This window comes from Athene cunicularia, unplaced genomic scaffold (genome assembly GCF_003259725.1).
Source record: "Athene cunicularia isolate RWA unplaced genomic scaffold, athCun1 SCF_2, whole genome shotgun sequence".
Classification (NCBI taxonomy): domain Eukaryota; kingdom Metazoa; phylum Chordata; class Aves; order Strigiformes; family Strigidae; genus Athene; species Athene cunicularia.
The window spans coordinates 810,396-837,678 of record NW_020799266.1 but is presented as its reverse complement, the minus strand read 5'-3'; the positions used below and the strand labels follow the sequence as shown (position 1 = coordinate 837,678).

The 27,283-nt window shown below is 42.0% G+C and overlaps 1 protein-coding gene across 4 annotated transcripts in view; it reads left to right on the top strand.

The window, feature by feature from the left end:
- RALGAPB (Ral GTPase activating protein non-catalytic beta subunit) overlaps window positions 1–25,429 on the top strand; it is a 57,739-nt gene extending 32,310 nt beyond the window's left edge. For all 4 annotated transcript variants that reach the window (XM_026867186.1, XM_026867185.1, XM_026867184.1 and 1 more), the window contains 13 exons: window positions 802–953; window positions 2,605–2,792; window positions 4,907–5,013; window positions 6,629–6,781; window positions 7,410–7,619; window positions 8,585–8,743; window positions 11,519–11,684; window positions 14,774–14,896; window positions 15,601–15,737; window positions 16,516–16,624; window positions 18,833–18,911; window positions 19,470–19,618; window positions 21,335–25,429. In XM_026867186.1, the coding sequence (XP_026722987.1) occupies window positions 802–953; window positions 2,605–2,792; window positions 4,907–5,013; window positions 6,629–6,781; window positions 7,410–7,619; window positions 8,585–8,743; window positions 11,519–11,684; window positions 14,774–14,896; window positions 15,601–15,737; window positions 16,516–16,624; window positions 18,833–18,911; window positions 19,470–19,618; window positions 21,335–21,528 (1,926 nt within the window). In that variant the 3' untranslated portion in view covers window positions 21,529–25,429. The remainder of the gene's footprint in view (window positions 1–801; window positions 954–2,604; window positions 2,793–4,906; window positions 5,014–6,628; window positions 6,782–7,409; window positions 7,620–8,584; window positions 8,744–11,518; window positions 11,685–14,773; window positions 14,897–15,600; window positions 15,738–16,515; window positions 16,625–18,832; window positions 18,912–19,469; window positions 19,619–21,334) is intronic.
- The last annotated feature ends 1,854 nt before the right edge of the window (window positions 25,430–27,283 follow it).

Sequence of the window (27,283 nt, the reverse complement as noted above, 5' to 3'; positions counted from 1 at the left end):
TACATCAATTGTGATTATAAGGAAGGACACCAACCAAGACCTAGAAGCCTGCCTGGTCTTGGGTGATAAAAACTGACTGCTTACTTGTGTTCAGATTTTATTCAGTTACTTATTTGAGATCGCTTTCCTTGTTATTCTATAGCTCAAGCCATGACTCTTGAACCTTTGTTGTAGCAATGCAGATATCTTCGGCAGATGATTTTGTAATGAGCAACATTTGTGAGTCATACCTGCAGTTCTGCTGAGCACTGGTCTCGATTAGATCTGTAGATTTGTTGAAGCTTTGCTGTGTACTTGTATGTTGTTACTATTCTCTTGATGAATTAGATACCATGATATATTTTACTTAATGGAAGCTGTTGGCAATTGAAAGACTCAGAAAAGGTTTTCTTGCAGTCTTCCAAATGAGTTCATTCTTAACGTTCTTATAACTTGACTAAAAGTTCTGCAGTCTCAGAAGTGCATTTATTATCTCTTTAAATACATTTTTCAATTGCAGTCTTAGAGTCCTCTTGGTAACTTGGTACTATGTAATTGAATATATTGTGTTTATATGTTCATTCAGACCACTTTATACCATTAGAATACAAACATAAGTAGACATTTACAGATGGAGAATATATCATTCATATAGCAAATGTGATCTTCTTCCAACACTGTTAGAATAATCTTCTGCCTTTATTTCTGAGCTCATATTTGCAGCAATACTGTATTTTAATTGATGGTATATCACTGTTTCACTGAAGTCTTGGAAACATTTAATGGAGTGCTTCTGCTTTAAGGTGGTTCTTCTTGTTTTAGGATTGTTTAAAAGAGGTACTGGAGATTGTGGAGCTGGGCATTTCAGGAAGTAAATCCAAAAACAGTGAACAAGAGGTCAAGTACAAAGGAGATAAAGAGCCAAACCCTGCATCCATGAGAGTGAAGGATGCTGCTGAAGCTACATTAACATGGTATGTAATTTGTCAGAGCACGTTTACTGTTTAGCATTGCCTTGTCTGAGAGTTCTAATTGGGAGTTCCCAGCTGGTGAGATCTGTGTGATGTAGTAAGAGCATTTGAAAGGCCAGCCAGAAGCTCCTTCTGTTTTGGCCTTTGGGCGGGGTTGTCCTGTGCTCTGCCTTAGCTGTCTTCCCCTTCCCATTATAGGTGTTCAACAGAAAAAAGATCCCAGTGGTTTCTGTCCTTCCCTCCTGCCTGTTCTCTTCCTTGGAGAGCAAAACTCAAGTCCTCCTGTAGACCCTGGTGTTCTGTTCTTGGCCAGTCCTCTCCACAGATAGCAGTTCCCTCTATCTCCCACTTGTTGACCCTATCTTTCCATTCCCCCTTCTCCTTACCCTCAGCCTGACAAGATAAGCATTCCCCACACTGGATTAGGAAACCGATAGACACTATCTCATGTGTAACACAACAGGGAATGGCACGTGCAGCAGGTGTAAGCTGGTGCAGGATGGGATGTCAGTCTGCCCACTGTGTTGGTCTTGCTTAATATATTTGAGAGGTTCAGCTGGAAATGCAATAACAGTTAGTGTGTGGGTTGCAGGGGAAGCACAGAGAGGAAAATTGAGATTTTTTTTTTCCAGAGAAGCTGAAAAGCACTATTTTACTGGATGAACAACATTATGCTAGACAGGGCAGATTGAGGATGGCTAGGATAAATATATTTTACAAAAGGCAGTAGCTGCTTTATTTTTTTACTCTGCTTCACAATAAGATTGTTATAAACTTTCCTGTTAGTAAAAACATCTGTGTAATTTCCAAGGTCAAAACAAGTGCTCATTGGAAATTGCAGACAAACATTTGTTGCCTAAAACTGCTTCTTTTCATTTTGTTCTCAGAGTAAAGTGGAAAAGTGTGTGGGGAGGATTTCAATAAGCTTACTTCTGGTCTGAGCAGTGATGTTAAGAGTAAAGGTCTGAGTTGATTATGATCTTCAGTCTGACACTGGACAGCTCTCATTATTGGTTCCTGCCATAGAAATTTTCAGTTTCTAATAGTATTAGGTAGATCCCACACAACTTCAGATTATTTTAATTGGTACTTCTAGGAGCCTTCTGTGACTGTGGCTCCAAGGAGATAGGTGCTGTTGGACCACAACTGGAGGCTTTCTCCCAGGGAATGTTACCATCTATGGTAGTTATGCTTGCGTGATGCTGGGTCTTTCTTAAAGGATTTTAAGTTAATATAACCTGTACTTGAAGAAAGACAAGACAGTCATAACTAGTGCATCTACCATGTCTGTCTTGTTTGTTGATATCAGTCAGCTAAGGTATGGATTATTATCTCCAATCATCCATAATCTTAAACAAATGAACATTAAAAAAACTGTGGAAGGGTACAGATTTTTGCACTTTAAAGCGTGTCTTTATAACTGAGGTTATAAAGAAACCTCATTCTGTAGTATCCTTCCTTGTAGGTTTTCATGCATGTTTTTCTGGAGTTACTGGTTCTGTTTTGAAACAAGCTAATGGGAGAGGGCAGGCTTGCCCTGATAGGGTAAGTGCCACATCAAGATAGAAATTAAGAATACGAGTGAAGGTCTGTGCTTGGGTGGAACAGTTCATCTTCTTAATCTGTCATAATTTAACTTTTTTCTCACTTGCAGTATTATGCAGTTACTTGGAGCATTTCCTTCTCCCAGTGGCCCTGCTTCTCCTTGCAGCTTGGTGAATGAAACCACATTAATTAAATATTCTCGTCTACCTACCATAAACAAGCATAGCTTCCGTTACTTTGTTTTGGATAATAGTGTCATCCTAGCGATGTTGGAGCAGCCTCTAGGGAATGAACAGAGTAAGTTCATAATTCCCATTTCCTTCTTCCTCTGGTCAAAACTCTCTGTATGGAGCTGCAAAAAAAGGCTCTTCATCATGTGTCTCTTAGATTTGAGGAGCTTACCTGTTCTGTGGGTGTGTGATTGAGCAGAGTGTTGTTCTGAGATGAAGTGGTGGGAATAACTTTAATGCCACAGATGGTCAAACATGCGCAAGCCCATCTAAATTGTTCATGCAGTTGTGTCTTTCACCCAGTTAAATCAGATACTTGCAGCCAACTGCCATCTAAATTATTGCTGATGGATAAAAGCAATAGTGTTACATGAAAACATCCTTGTTCATAAAAAAAAAAGAAAACACAGAGTATTCCTGTACTTGATATAGTATATCACTTGACAGGGATACGTATTCAAAAAATGGTTGATGTGACATCTTTATGCTTGCACAGTTGCTTTTGCTTGCTTTGGGTCTCTTGTTACTCAATGTTTATGTGGCTGCTTTCAGCTCAAATGGTTTTAGCTGCTTAGGAGCTGTTATAACTTCCCTGTGTACCATCCTGTTGTATCAATGACACTTACTGTAAGGGAGAACTATCACAGGGTATTGGCTTTCACAGCTGAAGCTAATTTCTTTCAGCCTCGTATACTTTGGCCAACAAGAATTTATATTTTAAAAATCTGGCATTAAATTACATGATGCTTTGAACTGAGTAACTGATCCCGCTGTAAGTCTTCATGTATGACCTAACAGAACAGATGAAAATTCTCTTACATGCTACCTCAATTTAAGACAATGTATGTTAGATCTGCTGCTCTGTCACAGATGGACAGGATGGAGTCTGGATACTAGTCTTGAAAACAGAAATTGCACAGAACTTTATGAACTGACTAAGAGAAGTTGTTGTGTGGTCCAGGGAGCTTCAAACTCATTGAGAATCACTAAATAGGTCTTGCAGAAAGTGGTGATGCTGGTAGCCACTGCGGCACGTCCACCCACAGCCTGAGCAAGCATGTTCCTGACTAGAATGGGTTAGGGCACGCTAGAACGGTGGAGCAATTCTCATCGTTCCTCTGCCTCTGCTAAATGCACTACTGAGGAATCTTGTAAAGATATTAGAATCTCAAATCAGACAATCTTTTCTTGCTGTGCATAACTTGCTTACAAATCCCCTTCAAATTACAAGATTAATTGCAGTAATGCACAAGTCTGTCAGATCACTTTTGAGGCAGGTTACTGAAGTGAGTGACGGTGGGGAGCTGGTTTGTTTGTCTGTGCTTATGTATCTATGCTGCACTCTATTTCCCATGAAATAGTGGAGAAGGAATATATAATATATACCTGCTAGTTACCTGATAGTGTCAGTTTGTGGTTTATGTGCACAAAAGAATAATATTTAAAAGAATAGCTGTAAAGGTATGATGATCCCTCTTCTAAAGTGGCTAGTATGGATGGGCTTTTAAGTCTTGAAGGAAGACTGAAATCCCTCTAATGTTAAAACCATCACTCTGAAAGTTGAAAAGCATCTCAGGAATCTGCAGTCTAACCTCCTGCTCTTAAGGTCAATACTGAATTCAGACCAGAGCAATGCAACCTGACATTGTTCTTGAAGACCTATGAGGACAGCTTCTCTGTTTCCTTATTCCTTGTGGTGAAAAATTGTACATGTTGTGAAGTCTGCTCTTGTCATAATTTGGCCATTATCTCTTGTCCTTCCACTGTTCTTATTGGTGCTATTTGTGTGGGACCTTTACAGAAGGTCATGGAAGGATCATTGAAACGGTGTCTCCATATGTCTTACCTAAACAGGCAGTGGCTGGACAATCTGATTTCATTTCCTGGAGATAATTCGAGGTGAAACAGTGATTTGCATGAATTTGAATGAAAGTTACTTTTAATGATGAAACTGAACTGGCAACTACTTGACAGACCACAAAGTAGACTAGTACTTCTTTGGTGCAGAGGGGAGGATTGCTTGCTTCTCACTAAGAATTGTATTCAGGGTCAGAGAGGAGTTAACCTTGAAAACAAAACATCTGTCATCATGCCTGCGTTTCTTTCTGGTTAAATTATTGCACAGTGTACCGCTTGCACTTTATGATGACGTACTGTTTTCTTAATGCATTTGCTTTGCAGATGACTCTTTCCCTTCTGTCACGGTTTTGATCCGTGGGACATCTGGAAGATTTGCATGGGCCCAGCAACTCTGTCTTTTACCAAGAGGAGCTAAAGCAAATCAAAAGGTCTCTATCAAAGCCCATAAAGAAATCTTTAACTTAGAGATGTTCAGCAGAAATTCCACTAATGTGAGACAGCCCCACAGAGCTGGTGGTTATACATTAAGGCTGAGCCATGGGGCCTTTAGCTGTAGGTAATGTGACACATCTCTGGTGACTCTTTATGACTTGTGATTAATATTAAATACAGGCTGTGAAATTACTGTTGCCTTCTAGACTTGTTTAAGGGGAGGGGGCAGTCTCCTTGTGTATTTTCTGAAAACATCTTCTGAGGTGATGGGACAGTGGACAGTGTATTTAGCCTGTAGGCATGAGTGTTGGTGCTGATTTTAGGATGCCAGGCAAAGCCCTTGCAGCAGAGGGAGCAAAGTCTGGAGGTGTAGAATGAGATGCTGCAGAGATAACAGTTATTTAAGTTGCAAAGCCCAAAGATGGCTGTAAACCTGCTGTAAAAACAGTAATTCAGGTGAGCTCTGAAATGGCTCTGCAGAGGAATAGTGGAGGAGAAATACCTCAATCTCATTTTACAGTAAAACTTCTTATTGCAGTTATCTAGTGGAGCATAGCCATCTGTTACCAAAATTTGTCTGGTTTTGAATTTCTCTTAAATCTTTGAATTCTTCACGTGCCCTTCAGTCAAGTAAAGGAAATAATGTAGCTGAAACGAGGGCTGTGATGTTCACATGTAGATGATCTCTGCAAAGCAGGCTCTGGGAAGACCATCTCTATGATGCCTTTGGAGCTGTGCTATCACTGAAGCTGAGCCTATTTGCTAAATAGTGTCAGTCCAAGTGTGGTACCTCCCACACCTAAGTAGTCATGTCCTGCTGCTGACCTTCTTACCAGTTTTGAGGGAATTTTTCCAACTTAAAGACATGCTATAACTTTAATTTTAACGCTTTTTCCCTTTTGAAGTGTAATTGGTAGTAAATAAATTTATAAAGCAGCGCTCAAAATGTAATTAAAGGTCTTGCTTGCTTGGACTTTATACACCTGCAAACCTGCACCTACATCATTTGTTGCTTTCACTGGTAACATCAAGTTTTGAAGGAATTACTAATGATTTAGAGTACAATGTAGTAACAAGGTCACAATTGCATTATGATACGTGCAAGCCCCTTTGATACTCTGGCAGTGCCTCTCACTCCTGACCCACAGCATTGCTGCTGTTCTCGTCCAGGACTTCTCAGCTTGATTCCTTGCGATCATCATAGTCAGCAGGGTTAAAATGGAGGCTTCTCGAACAGTGGGTAGATTTCACTCAATACAGTTAGAATGGGCTGAAAATAAGGTGTTGCCATGTAAACTTGCCAATTTTACTGGGATTTGCAGCTGCCTAGAAGTTAGATGGTGAGCAGGTTTTATAGGTTCCAGTAACGCAGCCACCAGAATGGGCAGATCTGTGTCTCTTAAAATGTATGGCCACAGTTTTAATACAAGTCTATTAGCTTAAAGTACTTTAATGTTTTTTTAATGATACCTCTCACTAATGGATTAGTGTACTTCTGGTGGTGAGGAGGGAGGGAATGTTTTCCATCTATTATAATAAAGTATTGTCTAGTGGCACAATGCCTTGCCACTATCCCGTGCCACTATCCAAAATATCCCCCTTTTATGTCAGACTTTTGTACCAGAACCTCGACCAGCTCCTAAAAATGATGTTGGATTGAAATACAGTGTGAAGCACCGCCCTTTTCCTGAAGAAGTGGACAAGATCCCATTTGTGAAAGCTGACTTGAGCATTCCTGATTTACATGAAATTGTGAATGAGGAAGTAAGTGTTGGTCTCTGCCTTAATTTTGTTCTTGGGGTTTTTTTTATGTTTATGATTCATATACTAATGTCTTACTGTTTTACTCTTCACCTTGACTCATTTCATATTAATGGAATAATAACCTCTGCAAGCTAATGATATTTGTGCAGTGCTCCAGGAAGATGAGAATGCCTTGGATGTGAGTCTTTGGGAGGCACTGCTCAGCATGTTTTATTACAGATCCCAATATCCTGGTATTACTAGGAAGCAATGACTTGCATTTTGTTGCTGCTTCTGCAGAAATAGAAGGGACTTTTTTGAGACCTGGAGAAAGGGGGCTGTATGTGTCAAATACTTTGAAGTTTCACTGTGCCGAATATGTTTTAGTTTCTGTTTGCTTAGAAGGGAGAAGCTGTAGGTGATACTGGATACATAAATTTACAGCAGCTCTCCCATGCAAACAGAGTGTTTGGGTGTTCACTCTGTAACATTGCAGTGTCTTGTTGATAGTGCTTTAGTAAACATCCTGGTGGTGGACTTGCAGCTGCTGCTGTACCCGTGACTTACAGCTTTTCTAAATGATGAGGCTGTTGTCGTAGTGGATCTTTGTGATCTTGTTGGAATCACCATTTCATGCAATGTTTTTCAGCTCGAAGAGCGACATGAGAAGCTGAGGAATGGCATGGCCCAGCAGATTATCTTTGAGACTTCCATAGACCAGAAAAGCGAAGAGGAATGGCGGAAGAAGAGCTTTCCTGATCCGATCACGGAGTGTAAGCCTCCACCACCAGCACAGGAGTTCCAGACAGCACGCCTGTTCCTCTCTCACTTTGGGTTTCTCTCACTAGAGGCTTTGAAGGTGACCTTATACTTCTTAGTCTTGTGCAAATGCCCTCAGTACCTATATGGTCTGGCTTGGCAAAAGAAGAAAACTAAGTTTTGTTAGTTCCTTGGTGTAATTGCAACTACTGTTAAACTGTAGTCCAATCAAATGAAGTGATGAATTGCAGTCTTCCAGGATTGAGAGCATGGTTGTGAAAGGCCATGCCTCAAGTTGAACATGCTCTGAGTAGGTTGCTGTGTCTTTTATTTTTGCAATGGATACATAAGCTATCACATTCACGTGTTCATACTTGAAACCATTCCCTCAGCTTGAATTAGGTTTTGGGGTGCTTCTGAGTTTCTGAAATATGACAACCTTAGAAGTTCTGCTCCAGAGGTGATTGTGCTGAAGTGGTTTAACCATATATAAACACTTGGGAGTACCTGTAGTTTGTAGAGTTTTCTTTTTGAAGTTAAAATGACAACAGTATAGAGATGATCCATATTCTTAATTTGAGATTTTGCATCTTACCTGTGGATTCTCTCTTATTTGTTGCATTTCCTTCTGGAAGACTGTCAACAAAAGTAGCCAATGCAGTTTTTGTAAAAATGATGTCTAAAAGTGCTTAGTACTTATATTATTGGTATGTAAGTTAATATATATGAAACTACACATGTGACTGTGTACAGACGTGATATTTTAAAAGTATCTGCTCCTTTTGTTGGGGTAGCTAGCAGGTTTTTTTGATGAAAATGTTCTGGCAAAATATTGCCTTTATTTAATGAGAGTAGAATGCAACAAACTGTCATAATGTTATGCTTGCTGTTACTCATTTACAGTAACAAGATTATTTTGCATCAGAAAAATTGTGTATGATTTTGTTCTTAAGAGAAAAGGAAAATTGTCTTTTTATATTTTAATGGATTATTATTGAAGCCATAAAGACCTTTTCAGTTAGGAAAGATGTTTTTCTAAGCTGTTGAACTCTGTCTGTTGGATAGGAACCTGCTAACAGTCGTCTACCTCCTCACCTGATTGCACTTGACTCTGCTCTTCCTGGGTTTTTTGATGACCTTGGCTACTTGGATTTACTACCCTGTCGTCCTTTTGATACTGTTTTCATTTTCTACATGAAGGCAGGCCAGAAAACAAGCCAGGAGGTAAGTGAAAGTATAGAGTGCCAACTAGCCTATATTGTCTTGTTTCTAGTAATCCTCAAGTGAATAAAGCATCACTGCTGATGACTGGAGTGGAGTATCAGAACTGGGAGTTCTGGGCTTTGTGTTTGTTTACAGTGTGAGCCCTAACAAGTCACTGTGTACTTTTCTTCATCTGTAGGTTGAAGTACAATACCCACATTTAGAATTGTTGTAACATCTTTTTAATATATATTATATATTAGAATACTATTAATGTTTTTGTTATATGTTCTGTCCTTATTATCCTTATTTGTAGGGTTCAAAGGTTGATTTGTTGGCTTAGCTTGCAGGAGGGGTTGTAGCTTGTTCTAGCAATGTGCAGTATCCAGGTAGTCTAGTTTGATTCTAATGTTAAACACATGTTAAAGGAATGAAAAACTTTATGCAAGTAAAAGTGTTATTGCTTTGTAAGTCTTTGCATTATACTATTTACATTCAAATGCAGTTAGGTTAATCAGGTTAATTTGGGCAAATCTGAATTGTGACTTTTTTAGACTGTGACCTAGAAACACACTAAGACAGTTTATGGGTTCATTAGAAAAGGTTGCTTCTACAGTACCTTCTCATTCCATTCATAATTCTCATAGTAAAGAGTAGAAGTGTAGCTTCCATAATAAATTATTTTGCCATCTCCTCATGTTACTGTGCACATACAGTTGACAGAACACTAACACCTTCTACTTCTGTGTGGAATGCACTAATTCTTGAAACCAGGATTGTGCTGTTAGTGTGTTTTCAAGTTGAAGTTCAGAGTAGCCAGTACACAGTCTTTCCATCTCCAGAGTCATCTACAAAACAAGATATGCAAGGTTTGCCTTACAGCTGAAATGTGCTCTTGCTGAGCTAACAGAAAGCTTTTTTTCCCATCTGATGGTTATGTGCATTTATGGATTTAGACAGATGAGATTACTTAGTCCTGCAGAATTTGCCAGCCTTTGGAAACAAAATTAACATGGGTTTTGCCATGTAAATCTAAGTATTTCTTGTATTTGGATGATTCTGGACATACTTAGACACAGTATAAAGATGCCACTAGTGCTTTAAGATCCCCAGACATCTTGCTGTGAATCCAAAGCCTTTCAGATTGTGCAAAGTCACAGTGGCAGCCAAGTTAATAACATACTCATCTCCATGGACCTGAGCTGAGTGAGATACTGATACTGCTCCCGTCTTTGCAAAAACCTGTGACTTCAGTCCTGTTTAATTTTCAGTATTAACAATCAAGAGGTGAAGAGATTAAAGCCAAGTTGTGACATGGTTTCTGCTTTGAGTAGGACTGGCTGCCCTGTCCTGTTCAGCCATCTCCACGTGTGTGAGTTCATGCCAGTTCTTCAGCTCAGGACTCCATTCTGTTCTGAGAGGTGACCCACTGTCCTTTCACAAGGAGTGGTGTCAGCTGTGTTTTATCTGATGCTGCACAGCCCAGAATAATAGTGCCATCTAGCCTGATGGTTATTTGCATTAGGCCCAAGTATTTCTCTGTGCTGGTAGGCTTTTGCAATTGAGAAGGGTCTCATGGCATTTATTTATACAGAGTAATGAAACTGCCTACACAGTTTTTTCATCATTATACTTCACATCTTTAGATGTCCTTTGAAAGTACTCTCTTGTCCTTGCATTACTGTAAATTTTTTTAATGGGCTCGGATATGAAGCCATATAGTTGTATAAAGCCTGAGCTTGCCTATTTTTTGAAATTTCTTCTAAACTGCACTTAATTCATTTTGAAGCATAGCTATGATTTCAGTGTGCTCTATAATGAGAATAATAGTAATATTTCCATTCAGTGTGTCTAGTCACTGCTGAATATTGTATGAGGCATTAGGATGGCGTGCCAGGACCATGTGGATACAAGGAGCTGCCAGTCTGGAAGCTTGTCTTCTAGTGCCTATCCCTGTCCCTGCAGTTTCTGCTCTGCTGGAGGCTGTGTCCCAGTGTACTGCCCCTGCTCAAGCCAAAATCAAAGATGCTCCTGCCACAAAACATATTCTCACATGGCCTAGAAAGGATGGATGTATTACACAGTGTTGTCTGTTCCGCAAATCCTAATGGTTCTTGTAGACCAAATTACAAATCATCCTTGTCTGCTTGTGTGCTGTTTGGTGAAGGTCTCAACTTTCACTTGGTCACAACGGGATAAAAATTGCCTTTGGATGTGGAAACATCCCAGATCTTAAAGAAGTAAGATTAAGGTTTAAAGTGAACAGTACAGCGTGACATCTATTAAAGCGCATCCTCAATCCTGCAAAATCTGTTTCATAATTTAATGTATGGAGAGGCCTGCCTTCTAAAATACTATATGTCATATACAGGTGAGTAGTGATAAAATAACTTTCTCCTAAAATTTCCCCTCGGTTTAGTAATGAAAATTGTCCAGAAAATTCTCATGGTATGTATGTTTAGTGCTAATGCAGATTCTGCCCTGAACGGTTCTGTGGTTTATCCCTGAGTGGATAAATCTGAAAATTGCTGTTTCCAGCAGTTAAACTGCTTACAGGCTTTGGCAATGATGGCAGAAAGACAAGTTTGATCGAATGGAACATTGCCAAGCAGAATGGGAGGATGTTGAGCAGCAGAGAGTAGTATCCATGTAGAAAGTCTGGGGTTCCAAGCTTGCTGAATAGCTATATTTGATCAAAACCATGTTAGTGACACAAATTTTTAATTAAAGTGAAGAGGAAGAGAGCTGCTTCCTGGAGTCTCATGTACTTAACCACTGTGCTGCTGGTTGTTTCAGATCCTGAAGAACATGGAGTCTTCCAGAATTGTGCAGCCACACTTCCTGGAGTTCTTGTTGTCTCTTGGCTGGTCCGTTGACGTGGGGAAGCACCCTGGGTGGACTGGCCATGTCTCAACAAGCTGGTCAATCAATAACTGCAGTGATGAAGAAGGAACTGAACAAGGTGAGACATAGTAAATAGTGTGATGTTAAATTAAAATGCCTTTTTTTATAAATGAGATGTTTACTAGAAAGAAATGTGTAAATACTAGATTAAGCTTCAAGTCATAGTGGGGAGAACTAATGTCTGTATGTTGCGGGGAGGAAGTAGCCTCTTCTACTGTATAGCAAAAATAGAGCCTCTCTGCTGTATTTTTAGCAGACTTGCTAAGTCTTTAATATATTATCCATAACCAGTATTCAGGTGAAATCAGATTCAGATTGTGCTGCATATTGGCAAATAGACTTGAAATACTGTGCAATTTTTAGTGTTCTGTAAGTAGATTGAAATGAGATGTTGACTAACAAGTTAGAATTGTAATTATGCTTGGTGGGAAGTAATGAAAACAAAGCTGCTGTTTGTAGATTATGGTGGTTGGAGCCCACACACAGCTCTTCTGTCCTGCTTAATTTACTCTGCTTTTTTCTGCTAGAACAATTCTTCCTCTGGGCTTGTCATATACCATCCTTTTCCTATTCTGTCAAGGAAAATGATCCTCAGGGTAGAGAATTGCTATCCCAGGGTGGTGAACTGGAGGTTGGGTTAGTTTTCTGCCTTGAACAACTTAATGGGGTTACCTGGGCTTCTGATAGTGTCTGCTTTGGTTTCAGTGCAGTACTTGGTTGCTACCCCAAGGGCCAGATCTTTTCCTGGTGATCTTCAGAACCTCAGCCTTCTGCTGTGGGCCACACAAAGGCATCGAACAGGGTGGTCCAATGTGTTCAATGTCTTTGACCTGGCATTTGCATCAGGTGCAACACCACTACTGCTGCAGTTGCTTAAGCAACATCCATGCTCTGCTTTCCTTTCACTGTGCCTTAGAAATAATCTTCACCATAACTGGACAGTTCTATTGTAGAATAAAACTACAAATGGTAGAAGGCTTGAAATGTTGGGGAGAGGTTAAGAGAACAGAGGCGTGTTCAAGTCAGGAGAGGTTACAGAATGGCCAGGTCTTGGTTTAATTTCCCTTTGAGGACAGGGTCAGGCTGTGCTTTACTCAGAGGCAGAGCCCTCTCCCTTACCTTTGCGGTTGGCTTTCTCAGTATGGCTGTGCAGAAGGCAGTGCCCTGAATTAGCAAGGTAACCTATTTTGATGTGGGCTTTTTAAGCCATTGGCTTGGATTTTTTTCAGCCATTTGGATTAGATCAGACTGCCGAATAGTTGAATTAGTTTAGCAAACTGGGGGAAGAAGGAACAGAAAAAGCATTCAGGGATGGGAGGTAGGCTGGGCTACTTCTAATCTGGTCCTGCTGTTGGAAATCCATGAGTGGGGTCGTACTTTTAGCAAGTAATGGCTGAAAACCAAAAATGGTAGATTTAAAGGAGACTTGGCCCAACTTGTAAAAGACTGCTTGCTTTGTATTCTCCAATCTTTGCTGTCACTAAAGCTATTTTATTTCATTAAATGTATTTTCTCTTTGTGGATGGCTGATGATTAAAAACCCATCTAGCATCCTGCCTTATATCAGAACTAGTGTGAACGGCAGGACTAGTGAAGTGATTATCCCCCTGTACTCATGAGTACAGGTGTACTGGTGAGGCTGCACCTCGAGTACTGTGTTCAGTTTTGGGCACCTCACTACAAGACAGACATTGAGGTGCTGGAGCTTGTCCAAAGAAGAGCAACAGAGCTGGTGAGGGGCTTAGAGCACAAGTCTCATGAGGAACAGCTGAGGGGACTGGGGGGGGTTTAGTCTGGAGAAGAGGAGATTGAGGGGAGACCTCAACGCCCTCTACAACTCCCTGAAAGGAGGGTGCAGAGAGGTGGGTGTTGGTCTCTTCTCCCAAGTAACAAGTGATGGGACAAGAGGAAATGGCCTCAAGTTGTGCCAGGGGAGGTTTAAATTGAATATTAGGAAAAATTTCTTGATGGAAAGGGTTGTCAAGCCTTGGAACAGGCTGCCCAGGGAAGTGGTTGTGTCACCATCCCTGGAGACATTTAAAAGCCATGTCGTTATGGTGCTTAGGGACGTGGCTTAGTGGTGGGCTTGGCAGGGTTAGGTTATGGGTTTGACTTGATGATCTTAAGAGCCTTTTCCAACCTAAACAATTCTGTGATTCTAGAATAGCTTCCAGTGAGCCAGGATTAACTTCACAGGCATATGCTTTAGTTTTGTTTCCCTGCAAAACCCCAAAAGCGAAGTAGTTCTTAAACAGTTGGGTTCAGGTTGTGATGCTGCTCCCAGAGAGCTGTGAACTGGAGAGACAGGAATGCTGCTTCTCTGATGGTGAGGCATGGCCCTGAGGCTCCTGCGTGTGTCTGTCCACCTCTCAGTTAGTATGCTGCATTTCACTGCTCTGTTGGTTTTGCTGAGGCAGCTATCCCAGGAACCCTTCTGCAAGCTGGATCGGAGAAATAATTCAGCTTAAAGTCCTTGCTAGTCTTTCTGGAGGCAGTAGGGAAGGAAAAGGCGGGGGGTATTGTAATTTAGTTACAGCATGGCTTGACCAAAGAGCTGTTTTCTCTCTGTACTGTGAAGACCTGATGTACTGGCCAGCTGTGATGAGGTAATAAATGGGGGGCTGAGAACAAGGAGCCTTCTTGCATTGGGTTTGATTCAAAAGAGCCTTTTTCTAAGTCTCCTTGGCAGAAGAACAGACCTAGAGGAGAGTCTGTAGAAACTGGCTTAAATTCTGGAATAGTATCAGACTGAAGTTATAAATGTTACAGTCTTTTGGAAATGCAATGACTAACTGAATGATGCCTGTTAGAGGGAATGGTTAGAAATAGCTACTAGATGAATTCATGTGGCAGACATGCTTACTAGACCACTCATTCCAAGGGAAATAGGGTATGCCGTTCCATGGAAACATGTTCAGAATAAATCCTCTCCCAACCCAAAATGCCATTTCCTTCAAGATAACAAAAGTTTATCTGAGAATGTTTGTTAGCCATGAGATTTGACTCTGAAGTCTTCTCATTTTAAAATGAGATTTGTATGACTGTTTCTCCTTGATTGCACCTTATAGTTGAAAGTCTTCTCCTGAGGCAGTGTACAAAGAGGTAAAGCATCCTTTTGACTAAACTTCCCTTTTATGTCCATTTCAGATGATCTAATTATTTCAGAAGATGTTGGGGCAAGTATCTTCAATGGGCAGAAGAAGGTGCTGTATTATGCGGATGCCCTGACAGAAATAGCTTTTGTTGTCCCATCACCAGTGGAGTCCCTAAGTAAGATCATTTTGTACATGCTGTTTACAAAAGCTAAAACAACATCTTTTTGAGAGCTTTTTCAGAAGCAGAACCTAAACAAGCAAACTAGTAGCGTGTGTCTAGCAAGATCCTTGTCAAAAAGCTGCTGACTGTTACAGCGTCCTAAACATCAGACTCCTTTGTAAGATGGTAGATGTTCTGTGCCCCTTTTTCTCAGTCTAAGGCTCAATATATGTTCAGGCTTGCACAGCAGTATTTCTGTTGCTGTGGGTGCCATAAGCTTGGCATATGGTTCACCATCAACCTGTGATGCTTTTGTTTTGCCTCTCCCATCTTGATGGCACATGCACAATTGCTATGTAGGTGAGCAACAGCTTTCACGACATCTTTTTCACACTAAAAACCAGTGTGCAAATGTTCCCTGGAATAAAAGGGCTGATAGCTGTAGGAAGGAGAGGCAGCTGTATTCCATAGGAAATGGACGGGACACCTTTAAATCGATAGGGAGTGCTTTAACTGCAGTCTGTTTCTGGAATAACTGGCAGTTTTCCACTGCTGAATCTTCTCCTGCTCTGAGTGCTATATTGACTTGACCATAAATCTGTATATGTTTAGTTTCAAAAACCTTAAAACCTTTTTTAATTTCAAAATGTTACATATGATGACAGCTTAATTTTTTTGGCAGAAAAGACAAAACCCACCTTTCTTCTTCTGGCTTACAGCTGATTCACTGGAAAGCAATGTCTCTGACCAAGAGAGCGACTCCAACATGGATCTGCTGCCAGGAATATTGAAGCAGCCATCTCTGACACTTGAACTCTTCCCCAGTCATACAGACAATCTTAATCCCTCCCAGCGGGTAAGGCAAAACTTGCATTGAAAAATGGCTTTTTTTTTTTTTTTTTATTCCTTTGCAAGAAGCACACTGGCAATGCTATATCATTTTTTGATAATATATTATTTGGTTTTCTAGCATTTGGAGCTACTTGTTCCTAGCCATTAGTCTTCAACATCTGCTTTGGTCCTGCCAGAATTTGCACCTGCAAATAAGAGATTGCAAGAGTACATTTATCAAATATAAACTTAAACATGCTAAGTACTAATGCATACTGAAATTTTGAAATGCCTGCAAGAAAGACTATATGGAGTATTTACAAAGTAATTCAGATTCAAATCAGTGCTTGGAAATTTAGGATGGATACACATGAACACTTTCCATATCTACCCAGTTTAAAATGTCAGTTGTGTCTGAAATGTATCAGATGTGAAGCTGCTTTTGTATGGTAGCAAAGCAGAAAACCATGAACTGCTGTAACAGTTAGCAAAGGATTTACAAATGCTTACTTCTTGTAGAACATTAACTTCCAAAGGTATATTTTGTTACTGATTTAAGATCTTTGAGAACATTAAGAAAAACTTGAAACAGTATTTTAAGATTGAATATATTAATTTATATTGAATATAAATATTGTGGAGACCTAGATTACTGTTTCTCAGTGGGTAGTGCTGCAACTGCCCCATGTCAGTAGTTGGCAGAGGTTGTACCTGTCTAAGGAGCAACTGTGGAAATGCTTGTTGCATGCATTACTGGACTCATGATGTTTGCAAATGCTGCTCTTACCTTTTGTTCAAAACAGCTCAGTCCTACTTCCAGATCCAAGAGGGTGCCTCAGGGCCGGACCATTCCACCAATGGGACCTGAAACCAAAGTGTACGTGGTCTGGGTGGAACGTTATGATGATATAGGTGTGTAGAAGATTTTATCATTTGCTAAAGTAACAACAGGGCAGAACTAGAGGGAAAACTCTGTTCCATTCCTCTATAAAATGCTAAATCCATATTAACGTTTGTAACTGACACTTAAGATTCTAAAACAGTTCTTTGATATTTGAGTGGTGTACATAAATCGGTGTTATGTAGGTCTGGAGATTATTTTATCTCTGACAGTACGTGTGAAATGCCATCATGTACCATCTTCTTAAGCTTAACACACAAAAACGTGTGCACCTCTGTTTCTGAGTTCCCCTCAGCTGCTGTCTCCCCAGAGTGGATCTGTTGTTCTTCCTTTAAAAAAAATTATGACACCTGCTGCTTCTGTGCTGAAGGGATCATCATCCTTCACAGTTTGATGGTACCTTTCAAACGTTCTTTGTGTTCTGTCTTGTAGGAGGGATCTTTTATTCTCTACTTGGGGTGCCTGTTTCATGCTATGCAGTCCAGATTTCTGCACCTCAGTTCAAGAGGGTCCTGCTCCTCATAAAACTTAATGTTTCTTAATTTGGTATTTCCTCTCTGACTCTGGGTACTGGCTGACCTGGGAGAGACCCAGCTTTGCCCATCCTATTACAGCCATGGCATGAACAATGGTGAGCAGCTGGCTGCTAGACTTGAGGAGTCCTTGTTCCTAAGAGCTTCTCGTGTGGTGGTTCTAAGTTATGGCCTGAGTGTAGTGCTGTGCGAGAACCTCTCTGTGCTGGCCCAGCCCAGCAGAGTCTGTAACACTGGCCAGTAACCAATACTATATGTTAGCTTTGATTTCTAATCCTGGTTCCCAGTCTGGCAGTAAAGGTGGGCCTTAATTAAGCCCTGGGTCCTCCCAGAGGAAAGCAACCAAGGAATGGGAGCAATCAAGAGGAAGTTTCCTGTAAAGTGTAGGTGTAAATTCTCAAGACAACTTTTTTGTCCACAGCACATCTCTCAGAACTTATCTGGGATCAGGAGGCAGACATCAAGTTCTACAGCATCATTTCTTTATCCAGACACTGGCTCAGAGGGTGTTCCCTCAGCTGCTTCAGTTCCAAAACTGGTGTCCCTGACTCACCTCTTTCTTGGGTGGCAGCTAGAGCCAGCTCGCTGCAGAGGCAGAACTGTGCTACACATACTTGTTTCTGCTTGGCTGCTTCTTTCAGCAGCTGTAGGAATCTCCCAGAGCTCTGGACCAGAAGCTGAAAAAATGAGTTTGTGAGGCTCAGTAAGCATGGCAGTTGGATTGCTGGGGGCAGGGCTCTTGACAGTGGCTCTTAGCCCAGAGGCTTTGCCTTGTGCTCCTTATGTTCTTGGCTTTTGTCTTATGCTTCTGCTGTATCTTTGCTGGCACTTTGTAGTCTAGGCTCATGCCCCTGTGCCAACTGCCTGCCCTCCCTCTGGCTCTATCTCAGAGTACTCCCACAGCCCTCCACGCTCTCCTGCTAGCTGCAGTTTTTGTGTACTCTTGGCACCCCAGCTCTGATGGCAGAAGGTGTTTGCAGGCTTTATACTCTTCCTGGTGGAAGGGGCAGTGGCACCATCCTGTCTGAACTGTACTTCTGTGAATGACTCAACATCTCTCTCAGTGCCTGCCCCAAAAGAAGGTAACGGAAAGTGCCACATCCCCTTCCAAGGATCAGAGTTCTCAGTAACTCCTTCTGCACCTCCATTATCCACTCACTCATTACCAAGTGCATGGCAGCAGAGTTGTAGGCTATGTTGAGGATCTACAGAGCTTGGATTTGAGAAACGATTGATGCTGTGTTTGTTGGAGCAGGGCTGAAGGGAACCCAGATGTGAGTGGTGGTTATTGTTTGAAACTTCCAGCACTGTTTTTGAGGCTGATTACTTGCGGATAGGTGAAGATGTTGTTGGATAATAATTTGAAAGCTCTTTTTGTGGTTGAAATACTTCACCTCCTTCCTGCTTTCGCTGTTCCTGTAGCGATTTTGACCTTTGGGATTGAGAGAATTGAGGGTCTGGGGCATGTGTTACCTAATCTGTTGAGCACAGGATGGCTGAGCTGTGTCTATATGCTCCATGAAGCTTAAAAACAAAGACTTTTTATTACTATCAAGAACATCCATAGTATAAATGATTGAGGGTTGTGTGGTTTTGACTGATGATAAATAATCTTTCTTTGTACAAAAACAAAGCCCCTAAAACTGCGGTAGATAAACTTTTATTTGGTTCATCCTCCTCTTACAGAAAACTTCCCCCTCCCTGATCTGGTGTCTGAGACTAGCACTGGTGTGGAAACTACAGCCAATAGTAGCACTTCCCTAAGGTAAGACTGCTTTTATTTTCATTATTTTTCTTGATTCTTGTGGACAACAGTTTAGGCTGCACTTTACAAGTCACAACTGAGACTATTTGCATTCTTCAGCTTTCACAGGCAACCCTGGAAACTCGAGGCAGTCATGTTAAAAAGACAGATGAGTTTTTTTCAGTGGTTTTTTTTGTTGAAAAGTTGAAAGAGCTTTTCATATCACCACTGCAGTTTAAACATAGATTAAGGAGCAGAAAACGTGTAGCTTTTATCTTAAGTCTATGATTGGCCTCCCTCCTGATTTACTCCCTTGTGAGGTGATTAATGCTGCATGCATGTTGTGAGGCTTAAAGCCCTGTCTGCAGGACTCTCAATCTGTCGTGAAAGAAGATCACAGAAACAGCACAGCTGATATAACCCTTCGAAAGTCTAGAGGATGCACAGGAGTCCCACTGGTTTAGTCACAAGAGAGTTTTTTTAACATTCTTTTAACACTTAAAGTGGTCATTTGTTATGTATAGATTAATTGAAACAGTGCTATAAAACTGTTCTAACAGTTGTGTTTTTTTCCTTAAGATCTACTGTTCCTGAGAAGGAAGTTCCTGTGATCTTCATCCATCCTTTAAACACTGGCTTATTCAGGATAAAACTACAAGGAGCAACTGGGAAATTCAATATGGTTATCCCACTGGTGGATGGAATGATAGTCAGTAGGAGAGCTCTTGGTAAGCTAAAGATTTTTAGGAGCACTTGTGTTTTGATATTTTGATTTTAATAATAATTATATATCTGCAAAATACATTGTCTGGAATCTTTCATTGGAAAAAGTATTGGGCATGGCAGAACAAAATAAAAGCATGCTTTTTGCAGCAACAGTGGTAGTGGGAACAGCAGAGGGAGCAGGTGGTCAGCCCTTAGCTGACAGCGAAGCAGGGCTCCACTGCACCTGTGGTAGGAGAGGAGTGAAGGGTTGTAATGGTGGAGGGAAAAGGTAAATGCCTGTTCTTTAGAGAAGAGAGATCAGAAATGTGACCCTAACATTTAGCATCAAGATCCGAGGTGCTGGTGCTAGTTGACTGCCAAAAGGTACTGCTGAATTTCTGGATGGTGCTGGCATGCTGGGTTTGTTCCTTCTGTTTTAGAAGCTGGATGGCGATTAAAAGCCACAGCACTTAAGAATTTTTCTAACGTGTTCAATAAAAATACCTAACCTGCTATGCAGACATGTTAATGGGTCTGTGTGTGCCATCTGCCTTGTGCTGTGTTCCTGAATGGGTTCATGGGTTGGTCTTGGTATCTGAGCAGCTATAGCTTCAGTAACTGGGAATCTCACTCCGGTGAGAGTATTCCACAAGACAGAGAAAAAGGAATAAACAAACAGTAGGATACTTGTCCATAACCATAAAACTAATATTGTAGGTGTCTTTTGGGGGTGACTTTCAGGTTCTGGTTTTTGCTTGCTTAATTCACTGGTTGGGAAATTGAAGCCAGACTGGGCCTTTAAATAACATTTGTCAATTCACATGATGACAGTGGCTTGTACTGAAAAGGAATCAGGCGTGTTTTCCTAGAGTTGGGCTGATTTTTCAGCTGCATCATGACTATTAATATAATGAAATCTGTCTTGTCTCTAAGATCAACAGATGTGGTTTTTGTGCAGTTAGGAATCAAGTCCTTTAAATAAGGAGGACGCTGTTTCTGCCTGTAAGAGAGTGCTTGTGAATCAGCAAAGGAGTTAACAGACATGTTATTAGACGCATGTGAATTTCATTTCAGAATAAAATAGGATAAAGTCCACTGCCAGCTTTGATGAAATATTACTGCTTGTTCCCAAACCTCTTCTCCCTCCCATAAGCAGCAGTATGAGTTACAGAGAGGTAACAGTGGCAGAGCAGCAAGGGGAAGAGAAAGCTGTTTCCAGCACCAGCTATCAAGTCTTTCATCATCCCCTGTTCCAAGGGGAAAGCTCTGCAATTCCTGCTTGGAAAAAAAGTACTGATGGATACTGTTCTCATCCTGAAAGCTCCCTTGACATTACTCGGGGCCCGCCAAGCTCTGCATATCCTGGTGCAGCATGGCCAGGGGCTGGAGCACTGCAATTCTCATATTAGCTGCCTGGATTCTTTCCCCTCTTGGTCCTGAGGGTGCTGTTGTGGGCAGTTGCTTGGTTCTGGCAAAACAGAGAAACCTTCATCCTCCTCCAGCCATTTTAGGGTACTACTGACTTAATCCCTTTCTTATTCAATTTTCACAGTAAAATGTCATTACAAGCCTGGGGACCATGGTTATCTGTCATCAACTACTGTCTGTTATCAACTACTCATTGACTAGATGGGTTTCTAGATGGGACAGAACCCAAAATTGTCTTTAATTGCAAAGCCAGCAAAGGGACATAGCCTTGAATTTGTTTAAATTTGATTCAAATACTGTTTCTTTTTCAGGTTTTTTAGTGAGGCAGACGGTGATAAATATCTGTCGGAGAAAGAGGCTGGAAAATGATTCGTACAACCCCCCACATGTCCGCCGAAAACAGAAAATAGCAGACATTGTCAATAAATACCGGAACAGGCAGCTGGAGCCAGAATTTTATACCTCACTTTTCCAGGAGGTTGGGCTCAAGAACTGCAACCCTTAGGTCATTATCCTTCCAGGACAATTAGATCAGAGCTTGGTGGCTACAGTAATGAAAACAGTTAAATAATAACAACAATTTTCGTCAGCACTCCGGAATTCAGGAAATCATATTCTAACACAAGTCAGCAGATACCATGTGGGAGGAATGAGAGATGAATCCAAAACATTGTAGTTTGGGATATTGACTTAATTTACCTACCCTCAAAAGATGACTTAATTCCAGTCTTCCTGGATGCTAGCAACATAATCTCTTCACGCAATCATCTATTCCAGGCTAATTAGGAACTGTAAGTGTCTCATTCTGTGAGAGGGAAAACAATCAAAATGAAGCCATCTCTGCATATAAGGATGGAAAACAAAATACAAACAAACCTGCCTTCAGACATCTCGCTACACCCACGTATTAAATGAGAAAGGGAGCAGGATCTCTTCTGTGAGAAGAGAGCCTGTTCCAGAGCATTAACTACCCCTGCAAGAAAGACATTTCCAGCCCCCCTTCAGAGCTCAACAGAAGATCCTTCACTGCTTGTAACCAATTTGTGTACCAAAAGCAAGAGGAGGAAGATTGCTAGGAAACATCAGGTTATGTAATTCATAGCCAAGATGCTGCATTTTACAGTTCCCTCTGTGTTTGGGAGTGAGTCCATCTACATATGAGATTTGTCATGCTGACAACGAACAACACCTGAAATTACTTGACTTTCCAACATAATCTGTTACTAGATAAGAGCTCTTGGTTATATAAAAACAAGGTTATGACTTTCAGGTCTGTTGCAAAATGTCATGTTTAATTTTAGTAGCTTGATTTTTTTAAAAAATATTTTTTTATGCAGCTACTTAATTTATTTTGAAGTATCTGTATCACCTACTCACCATTTCCATAAAAAGCATAAACATCACTTGCTTTCCTTCCATTGGATTGAAATCTGAGATTCTGGGGCTGCCACCTGCCTGTTATTTATAGCATAGGCAGTTTTCACAGCTTCTACAACACTTTTCAGAAGCTCCTGTTAAACAGACTAAAACGACTCAGAAGTAAAATTCAAAAATTCTTCTTTTTTCCCATTAACTTGCCATTTCATGAAAGCCCCTTTGGAGTTATAACTTAAAATTGTTTTGAATCCACTGTGCTTTCTCATGCTCAGCAGTGGTGGTTCCCTTTCACCTAGGTCAGAAGTTTTCATTTTCAGACTGGATTTCATGTGTTCAGGACTTGAAGGATGTGCTGGGAAAAGATGTTTACAACTACAAATTTAATATTGGGAATATAAAAGCTGCAGTGGGTGCTGGCAGCCTTTGGAGTGCTCTCAGGCTCCCAGCACAATCTTGTGTTGCAGTAATGAATCATCACTGGCGCTCCCGGGTAGATGCAGTTTGTGATCACTGGCAGCAGCACGTGTCCTTTTCCTACCAGTAAGCAGGTAATGTAAGAGTTATGAGTGTGTGCAGGAATTTGGGGACCTCCTCATGTTATTCCAGAAGTGGCTTTATTAGTTTTTTAATAGCCCTTGCAGAAATACCTATTAGTCATTTAATTTTGATATTTGAGTTACTTGCAACAGTTCTGGCCTGAAACAGTCTTAATTGTTTCGTTACAACTTCTTTGCCAAGGACATACCCTGCTCCTGTCGTGTCTTGTGGTTTTTCACAAAGAATTAATGGAAATACAAGCCCCTAAAAATATGTGTGAAAAGACTTTCAGGATGTTAACCAAAGGGGTTTTGGGTGACGTGCCAGTTGCAGGGGACAAGCACACTAGCCTCTCAACCCAGGAGCTCTGGATTTTGATCCAGATGAATCATAAGTGGAAAAATGAAACACGTAAAGACAACTCCAGTAGAAGTAAGCATGACGACTGGCCCGCGCTGTGTGGCACCCAGGTTGCAGATGGCAGGAGGAGCTGTAAGGCAGTGTTTGGGTATGTTGGGAAACCTGGACAGCTTCATTCCTCAGCCAAACTCTTGCCAGCATCAGTTTAATGCATGGACACTAAATTTACCCACATTTTGTATGTACCTATTGGATCTAATTAATGACCAAACACACTTTAGTCCACTGATTTAAAAGGCATGACCAATGCATGTGTAACAAACATACTGAGCAATTGAATGTCTGCACATCTTCAGTAACGTAACAGCAAAACCCCCTTACTGTAGCTGAGCGTATGTTATATGCGAAGTCGTCGGTTTAGATAGTCAGGAGCTGCAAAAGATACTACCTTCAGGCACTTGGGTGCAGTCAGTAACATAAAGATGCATTTGGGGAAACCCTGGATCTTTTCTGCAAAGTCCAAGATAGCCAAATGGAATGCCTGAAAATTTACTTTCTAAAAATGCCTGTGCTTGGCTGAAGAATAGTCCTGGGTATATGTCCATGTTCGTCTAAAACATGGGTATGGCACCCAACTGAGCAGTAGCAGCTGTGAATACAATGCAACTTCCCAGAAGTCTTGAAAGAAGGTAACTTTTGCAGATGTTGCTGCTGCTGCTCCCACTGCTGGGGATGTGGGTGTTTATAACGTGCTTAGTTTGGTTTGTAAAACTGACTGGTTAACGTGTTGCACACCAGTGGTGTGACATAGCCCAAAGGCTTGGATTTTGCTATCTGGAAAGGTAAACCTTCAAGAAGGTCGTAGTTTAGTATAAAAATGTTGTGATTACAGAAATGTGTTGCCATCCCACTTGGTTTGGATGCTGGTTGCAGCAGCAAGTGCCCCTGGCAGACCTGTGCCAGTGGAAGGTGTTTTCAAGGAGTGTCCCTTCTTCCCCTGAGCACGGAGAGGTCTCAAACTTCATAATAAAATGTAAAACACCAATATGGGAATTAAATTCTTGTCCAAGTCAGTGGCCAAGCTCTGATGGCTCTGATGTACCGAAGGATACAGCCTTGAGCTTTTTTCCCCCAAAAGGGTTAGAGCAAACAAGATTTATTTCAGTTGTGATTGTGAGAATGCTAGTCAAGAATCCAGCCCTTTTTTTCATCACAAACGGCTGTATTGAGTTTTCAGCTTGACAGCTTGCGTGCCTTGGGTTTACATTCCACTGGGGTTGCGAGTGCTGACTGTCTGCGCAGCCTGGCGTTACTCTGGGCTCAACAGGTAACACACTGCTGCAAAAGGTCACCTGCGAATGTTGCATAATAACTAAACTGAGACTTTCTCCATAAGACCTCTCTGTTTGGGTTCCTAATTCTGCTCTAAATGATGGCGTCCCTTTAATGGTGCAGAAAGAGGGGGGACCATTGTCACCGTGTTAAACACAGTGTTGAAATTACAGAAATTTTAGTACCTTAATAAAGCCTCTCTTTTAACAAAAAACATTTTTCTTAAAGGTACTTTTAAAAAGGCATTACAACCTTAGAGCAAACAGGAGATGGGGAGGATGGTGCCTGTGGAACTTAAGATGTCTCTGTGGATAGCGGTGTGGTGAGGCCACAGGGCAGAGCAGCCCCGCGCTGCTGGACTGGCACCATGTGCAGGGCTCTCCGGAGGGGACTGCGTTCCTTTCCTGCGAGGTTCTGTGTGCCCAGAGAGGTGAGAGAACTAAATTTCAATCTAACAATTAGGTGTGATTTGGTGGTTGTGTAATGGAGCGATGTCTTTGAAGGCAAACACAGACCTTTTTCCACATGAATTTTAGCAGGAGCAATTAGAGATCAGAATGCCAGACACCACGTGCTTCAACTCATATACAATTTGTATGAATTCCTGTATGTTGCCAAGACATGATCTTTTTGTTCTTATTGTATTTTACTGTAAATATTCCTGGCGCTAAGTTGTAAAGTAAAGGCAAAATGTAAATATGAAGATGTGAACTATGTTCCCTTGTCTCTAGTACTTTACCTCTTACTTGTTTAGGGAAGGCACACAAAGGCTTGTTTGTATTTATGCCAATTCTTTGTCCAGATGAAACACATCAAATATTGAATGTAACACAATTAGTCAAATAAATTTTAAAGATTCTTATCTAGTAACTTTGCAGTTGTTAATTTCTAATATTTTCCAATGCCTTTGGCTGAAATTATCAGCCAATAGCGGTTTCCCAAGGAAATAGCAGTAGTAAAATTGTGCACCTCCTGCTACACAGCAGCTATGGTAACAGTGCACCAGCCTATATTTAAGGAAATCACGTTGCATCTCAACGGTGTAGGGAATGAAAACATGGAAACAGCTTTTACAGGGAGACCTGATGCTCCTGCAGTGCCACGGTTCTGCTGTTTCCTCTCTGCTGTGCAGTGATGGGAGGTGGCTCCATCTGGCCGGAGCCCCGCCAGCGGGGAGACACTCTTACTTCTGTGCAGACCGAGGATAAAGAGTTTGATTTCTCAACTGTGTGGATGAGAAGAGCTGGGCAGCAGTGCAGGAGCGTTCTGGAGCCGGTGTAGGTGACGCACCAACCCCGCCAGCCCTGGGGAACTCGGCAAGCTCCAGGGAAGCAGCAGTAGAGGGGGTGTGTCAGAGCCCCCCGGGTGTCAGAGCAGTGAGCCGAAGGTGGCCAGCTCTCGCTGTGGGTTCCCTGGGTTGGGGCTGTGGGGTTTGGTCTGGCAGGACCCTCTGTGTGTCTCGGTGCTTTGCTTTGGAGGCACCAGGTGGTGGTAACCTGGCAGTTACCTGCACTGATGGGGGACCCTTTACCTTCACAGCAGCTCTCAACATGAGATGCTGCCTTTGGGACATCAGCCTTTGGTAAGCTGTCCACATCAACTTACCTGAGGACTGGAAGGAAAACACTGAACTTGACTGTTGCAGAACCCTTGCACAGGGCCTTGTGAGTGATGGTTTTCCTGCCCCCTCCCCCTCTGCTGACTTCAGCAGTTGCCTCCTGTCCAAGCCCCTTCCCACGTTGCTTCCAGGGAAGGTTAGGGCAGGTCCAACACTGATCTGTGAAGAATCAGAAATGAGTGATACGTAGTTAAATATCTTTCTTTGCAGTCCCAAAGTGTGGGGCTAGTAGCTGAGAGGGATTTCTGGGGTTAGTTTTGGAGGCCTGGTCTTCTCTCCTTCCCTACAGAGGAAGCAAAAGGCACAGGGCAGAGCAGTTGAGCCCTTTCCCAGGGGCTGGGAAATCCTGGCTGTCCTTGCCGTGCATCTCACCTGCTCCTGCGGGCTTCTCACTCACTACAGGCTTCTTCCTGTTGCTTTCCCAGCGGCTTTTCCCCAGTTTTCATTTTGTGGAGTGCAGGCCGTGCTGCTGCTGTGCAGGGAGCTGCTCTTCAGCCGTCATCTGCTCCTCAAAAATCCTTTCCTTTGCTCTGGTTCTCATAACACAGGTTTCCAGCCCAAAGTGGACAAGCTTTTTGTTCCTGAGTAAATGAAGTTGCACTTGGCTGTGCTGGTGGTCAGGGGGCAGGTCCCCCCATGGCCCAAATCCTTCCTGCCCTGTGCTGCACCTGGGGTGCCAGAGACTCATCCTGCATGAGTGCTTGTCCCCCAAAGCTACTGCCAGCCCCCCTCTTTTTTTCCCCAGTTTTATTGATAAATCTGCTGATAGCCTTGGGCTGGGCGGTAGATGCATCTTCCCACTCTGAGCTGTGTCAGCAAGTGTGGGGCTGCTTGTGGCTTTGGCGCCTGACCCAGAGTTCCAGCAGCCTCCAAACCCTCCTGCTGGGAGCTGCCACAGCTCTGCCCACACACTGCCCCGGTGCTGCTGGCGGGAGTGGGGTGGCACCCCCAGTGCCTCTGCCCCATGCTGCATGGCAGCCCCAAAGGGTGGCTCGGGTGCTTAGGGGGAACTCCCAGCAGGATTAGGGGCTGGTTG